Source organism: Portunus trituberculatus, chromosome 37, assembly GCF_017591435.1.
Source record: "Portunus trituberculatus isolate SZX2019 chromosome 37, ASM1759143v1, whole genome shotgun sequence".
NCBI classification, from domain to species: Eukaryota; Metazoa; Arthropoda; class Malacostraca; order Decapoda; family Portunidae; genus Portunus; species Portunus trituberculatus.
The window spans coordinates 2,931,687-2,938,291 of NC_059291.1; the positions used below are offsets into that span (position 1 = coordinate 2,931,687).

Consider the following 6,605-nt stretch of genomic DNA (forward strand, 5'->3'; position numbering starts at 1 on the left):
AAGAAGAAGAAGAAGAGGAGGAGGAGGACAGGAGAGGAGAGGAGAGGAGGAGGAGAAAGAGGAAGAAGAGGAGGAGGAGAAAGAGGGAGGAAGAAGAGGAGGAGGAGGAGGAGAAAAAATTATCTTCTCTCTTAGACCATATAATTGACTTCACCTGACTTGTATTCCGCTATGACCTACACACAAAACACACACAAAACACACACACACACACAAATTATTCCTGCCTGCCTCTAACATTACTGCTATCGTCCATGCTATCGCTTACACACGGCCTTATCTCTCCCTAATTACTTGAATCTTATAATAAAAACGATAAGGGACAAGGCAAGCTGTTATCATGCTCTCTTATCTCACTTGTTTGTTCTCTTCTTCCATGTCCTCCCACCCCCCCCCCCTCAACACGCCAAGAATCTTCTTTCGTTTTAAAATGTTCAGAAACTCTCTCTCTGCCACCCATCAGGAACACATTACCTCCTTAATATACATAAGGTTTAGGTTTACTTTCCTCCTCCTCCTCCTCCTCCTCCTCCTCCTCCTCCTCCTCCTCCTCCTCCTCCTCCTCCTATTTGTGTTTTTCTTCGTCCTCTCTTCCTTTTAGTGAATCATGACTAGCCTAGTACTGTCGTAGGCCTAACCCAAACTCTCTCTCTCTCTCTCTCTCGACCCATTCACTTCCTCGTTCCTCATCCCTCCACCCCAACTCTCTCTTCTCTCTCTCTCTCTCTCTCCCACGCACCTACACGTTCCTCCACTCCATGCATGGCCACGCACGGCAGTCAGGTGTGGGCGCCGCTGGGCTGTAATTCGTGGCTTGGTGACTGCCTGATTACGTGACTAATTCTGATACAATGGGCGGCGGAGGAGGGGTGAGTGAATGTGTGTGTTTGCATTGTGAGTACGTGTGTGTGTGTGTGTGTGTGTGTGTGTGTGTGTGTGTGTGTGTGTGTGTGTGTGTGTGTGTGTGTGTGTGTTGAGCAGGTAAGCTAATCAACAGGAGAGAGAGAGAGAGAGAGAGAGAGAGAGAGAGAGAGAGAGAGAGAGAGAGAGAGAGAGAGAGAGAGAGAGAGAGAGAGAGAGAGAGAATGTCAGGTGTCTCCCATTACCTGGTGCGAGCGTTCTCAGGTCTTTAATGAGCCTGGCAGGTGGCCAAGACAACACCAGGTGGACTCTTTGCGCGAGGAGGAGGAGGAGGAGGAATGAAGCAGTGACGAAGGCAAGGCAAGGGAAGGGAAGAGGAGGGTCTGTCAAGGTCATGTATATAATGTTTTGTGCAAAAATTATAACAATAACAATGAAGTGAGAGACAAAAAAGAGAAACTACAAGGTGTGAGGAAATCATCCCGTTAACTGAAACTTTTTAGTCATTCTCTCTTGACACGACCGGGACTTGATCTTCGCATGACAGATTAATAAGCGGAGACCAAAAACACACACACACACACACACACACACACACAGGGGGTGGGCGGGCGGGCATCACAGTGTGGGAAAGTTGTAAGACAATGTAACAGGATCTCGCAGACACAATACTAGCGAAGGGACCGGGGGAGGGAAGGGGTGAGAGAGAGAGAGAGAGAGAGAGAGAGAGAGAGAGAGAGAGAGAGAGAGAGAGAGAGAGAGAGAGAGAGAGAGAGAGGAGAGAGAGAGAGAGAAGAAAAAGGAGGTGAGTGAAGGGAGAAATGACACAGGAAAGACGGGAAGAAATGATGAAGAATGAATGATCGAGGGAGGCAGAGACAAGAAGAAAAGGAAAGAGAAGAAGAAAAGAAGGGCATGAGGTACAATGATACGGCGGAGAAACTGGTAAAAGAAGGAAAAAAAGTCTCACAGAACTGGGAGACAAAAAAAAAAAAGAAAAGAAAAATGAATCACGAAAAATAGTGAATAGGAAATCTGGCTGGCGAGACGGACGGACCACCTGACTGACAGCACCGTTATCGCTGGCTACATCTCCACATATCCGCTCCATCAGGACAGCGAATGTGGCCGTGGCGCAAGTTTTGGCCGCCCAACATTCACTGACACGAGCAAAGGCGGAAAACCAACCGGATCCTTTACTCAACTAACCCAGCGAGAGAGAGAGAGAGAGAGAGAGAGAGAGAGAGAGAGAGAGAGAGAGAGAGAGAGAGAGAGAGAGAGAGAGAGAGAGAGAGAGAGAGAGAGAGAGAGAGAGAGAGAGAAAAAAATCGCACAAGGAAAAAAAGATGGAAAAATGTCACAAAAATAATGAAAACAATACAAGTGAGGGGGGAAAAAAAACTGTTCCGATAGGGAAAATACGTAGTGTCTGTCTGTCTGTATGTATGTATGTATGTACGTTTGTAGATCGGAGTGTAGAAAACAGCAACAACAACAACGACGTATCCATGCTTTTGGAGATATTTCAATGTTAAGAGTGTGTGTGTGTGTGTGTGTGTGTGTGTGTGTGTGTGTGTGTGTGTGTGTGTGTGTGTGTGTGTGTGTGTGTGTGTGTCTTTTTTTTTCTTTTTTGTGGAGTTGGGAACCGCAGTGGAGGAGCAATAAGGGGAGTGTGTGTGGCGGGATGGAGTGGGACGAAGTAAGGAGGGGAGGTAAGAGGAGAGGGAGAGGGGAGGGGGGGCACCTGTTGGATAAGGTTGTCAAGAATGTGGTGATGCTGGTGGCAAACTTGCTCAACACTCGGCCCAATAAATAAACAAGAACCTGCACCTTACTCAAATTCTCGCTCTTCCCCGTACTTTACTTTTCTGAGGTTTGATACGTAGTGCATTCGAGAGAGAGAGAGAGAGAGAGAGAGAGAGAGAGAGAGAGAGAGAGAGAGAGAGAGAGAGAGAGAGAGAGAGAGAGAGAGAAATAACGAGAAATTAATCAACAAGTGAATGAGACACACAACATATCGATTACTACTATACTACTACTACCACCACTACCACCACCATCACCACCACCACTGACAATAGGAAAAATAATTATAACAATCAGAGTAATCAACCTTCACCTGCGTTTATACAACTTTCACCACCCGAAGTGTCACCCCCAACCCCTTCACTTTTGCATGTATAACAGCTCCCTCCCCCACCAGCCACGCAACCCCAACCCGTTCACCCGGACCCGCAACAACATCCGGTCATGCCTGTGACGCAAGAACTGGAAAATCACGTATGGAACACGAAACTCGACCTCTCTAGTTGATGAGTCATGCTTGCATAGAGAGAGAGAGAGAGAGAGAGAGAGAGAGAGAGAGAGAGAGAGAGAGAGAGAGAGAGAGAGCCTGTGTGTGTTCCATATAATCGAATTCCACGATAAAGCCTCTTAGAAAAACAGAGATAATAAAAAATATTAGGACGAAAACGATGACACGTTGCTCCTTTAAAAACTAATGGGCAAAATAGAAGCCGTGGGTACAGGAGGAGATAAACAGAAGGTAAATATAGAGGGGTGAATGGGAGTGCAGTGGAGGAGGAGGAGGAGAGGGGAGAGGTAAACGTCAGCAGCGGTCGGGGAGGAGGAGGAGGAGGAGGAGGAGGAGGAGGAGGAGGAGGAGGAAAAGTTTAAGAGGCAACGTCAACAGTAAGAGAAAGAGAAGAGGAAGAGAGAAAGATTCAAGAGTACAAACAGGTGAAGGGGACTGAATGAACAGGCTAATGATTCTATCTAATTTCGACGTTAACGACGCAAACTATCTCGTTAACGACCAAACGAGCAATGGCAATTATATCAACAACTCCACTGAACATAACGAAGATGGCATACACTATAAGAAGACCACCACCACCACCACCACATTAGTATCTGAAGGGAAGACCACCACCACCACATTAGTATCTGAAGGTAAAATATGGGGCGTGACAAGCTAGTTATAGTGATGAAAGAATATTACGAAGTAGAGATTGGAATACATTATTTTTTTTTACCCCCTGCCTGCCTTTACACTTTAACACCAGTGGTAATGGAACTCCAACCACCATTACTGTTTCTGTAATAACTAAAACTCGTCACCAAATAATAAAGATATTTTGAATCATTACAACTTCTTTAAACAACGTCACCATAATGTAAATAACAACAAAATAACCCGACGTAACTCAAGCAAAAAAACATGAATAGCGGATCTGAACCCATTAGCCAATAAGAGTAAGAGGCCTGGATCGCATACAAATCATACACAACTTTCAAATCCGCCACTGGCTGTGTCCCAAAGAGGTAACCAGAGCAGAACACGACGACAGGAAACCACACATACACACCGCCCGAGGAGCGACAAGTGGCCAACCTCCCGCTACGTGGCTCACCATAAGGGAACGACAGACAGACAGACAGACAGACAGACAGACACACACACACACACACACAGAGAGAGAGAGAGAGAGAGAGAGAGAGAGAGAGAGAGAGAGAGAGAGAGAGAGAGAGAGAGAGAAAATTCCCCCACGAGTCTAGTTTGTGGTCATGCCGTTACGCCCACTACCACTACCGACTCGTCCTCTCCATTACGGTCCGTCGGTCTTGTTGGTCTCACCATGACAGTCACCTTATCTACTTCGGTCTACTGCAGTCTATCGAGCTGGCTTACGCACGCTGGTGTGTGTGTGTGTGTGTGTACTGCACATGTCATTGTAGCCAACAGCCAGTCAGTAGTGCCAGGAAGGTGTACTAAGGAATACTCCAGCCTCACGGTCAATAATTTACGTAAGCCGTAACGCTATGCCAATAACTGCATTTGTTCACGTGACTGTACATAAGGGGAAGTAAGGGCGGGTTGGGGCGGGGCAGGATAGGGCGCATGATGGGAGAAAAAAAAGTTTGACATCGCCAACTTTGCTTTAAAGGAGTATGTTCGAGGAAACAATGCGAGGGCGAGTACTGACCTGGACCCGGCACCCCGTGGACGGCACACATGTGGGAGTTGTGATGGCAGTAGTCCTGGGCGGGGCTCGGGAAGTAAGCGTCCCCACCATAGTATTCCGGGGGGCAGTAAGGGGGAGGCCCCTGGGGCATTGGTGGTGGGGGCGTGTACTGCTGCATGTGGTTGTGGTGCTGATGGTGATGGTGTTGATGGTGCTGCTGCTGCTGTTGTCCACAACCACCACCCCCTCCCCCATCCACACCAACGCTAGTGGGGGTGCCGTTAGCCGCTGGGCTGCTGCTGCTGCTACTCGTCCCGTTGGTGGTCTGCTGCGGCTGCGGGGAGGGCTGCTGGGCAGGCACCCCGCCTCCCCCACCAGACACTAACTGCTGCTGCTGCATAACCTCGATGGAGTGGCCGTGTTGTGAGCCGTCCACATAGTAGGTGGGTCCCGGCCCGGCCACCATCGTTGTCAACATGAGCCTCGGCCTCACCTGTCACCACCCCACAACAACCACTAGGGTGCCACAGCCTCACGCGGGGCGGCCGAACGTGGGCGCGGGAAGTAAGGCACTTGGGTGAGGGAGAGAGACAGAGAGAGGGCGTCTCCTACGTAAGCAGACCTGCCCCACGTCTGTTACGAGCTCAACACTGAAGTACTGGTGTAATAACTAGTTATAAATACTTATCTATCATCATAAACGCACCTGTGCCATCTCACACAGACCATAATGACACTTCTCCACCATGCACGACTAGACTCGGCACACACACTACAAAAATTAATCCAACAATAACAAGCGAGGCATGGAGACACGTGGTCCACGTACACCCTCCCTCCGGCCGCTCTACACGCCAACTGCGGTGTGCTGCCAGACGTCGTGTGTACCAAGTGAGGAAGTGGGAACTGTGCGGCCTCGCCTTGCCAGATGTCGCTACTATCCTACATTGCATCTTTAAAGACTCGTCCTCACTTTAACATTTGCAATCCCAGACGTTGCTCAATATACACATATAACATATACACGTAAAATAAACTACAATAGATAATCCTGTAATTCCATCTCCGATAAAACATGACGTTTTGGCCCTGGCAACTGTATCTAGTGCTGCCGTCAAGGGGGAGCACGGCAAGCTCCATTTGTAGCGTAGGCCTGAACAAATAGTAACTTATCACTTGAATACATCACCTTCAATACGACTCCAGCAAGGACTAATCTCTCCTTCAAGACACGGCCACGTAAAATTATTGGCACGCCACACACGGGAGCGGGGAAAGATTGGCAGGTTTCTTGTGGAAACACCAACTCTAGGGGTTGCGAAACTAACTAGAAGGAGCGGCGACGGGACCCCTCCCAGAACACACACAGCAAATTTTTCCAGTTGCTGAGTTCAGCGATATGATGGCCATACTAAGATATACACATTCTTAAATAATAGATAAGTAGTAAAGAATAAACACACACACGGTCGCCTGACCAACAGGCGACAGAGAACACACACACACACACACACACCAAGCAAACGACACACGTGCTTGAACAATATCGTATTCCGTACGTAATACACGACTCGAGAAAACAAGATCGAAAATTCTCAACACGAAGAGAAACAAGAAGAAAGAATGTAAAAAGAAAGAAAACAGAAGGATTAATAGAAATCACCCGGCCCTACCATAACACTGCACCGTTCCTCCACACCCGACAAAGATAGTAAAAAGTAGGAATAGAAAAGAAATACTCAGATAAATAAAAATAGATAAATAAAGGGCCACCATCTG

General features: G+C 47.9%; 1 protein-coding gene across 1 annotated transcript in view; it reads right to left on the bottom strand.

Moving 5' to 3' along the window:
- Positions 1-5,696, bottom strand: part of LOC123513832 (fibronectin type-III domain-containing protein 3a-like) — a 91,104-nt gene extending 85,408 nt beyond the window's left edge. Inside the window, exon 1 of the mRNA XM_045271221.1 lies at positions 4,848-5,696. Coding sequence (XP_045127156.1) covers positions 4,848-5,304 — 457 coding nt within the window. The 5' untranslated portion in view covers positions 5,305-5,696. The remainder of the gene's footprint in view (positions 1-4,847) is intronic.
- Positions 5,697-6,605: the final 909 nt, after the last annotated feature.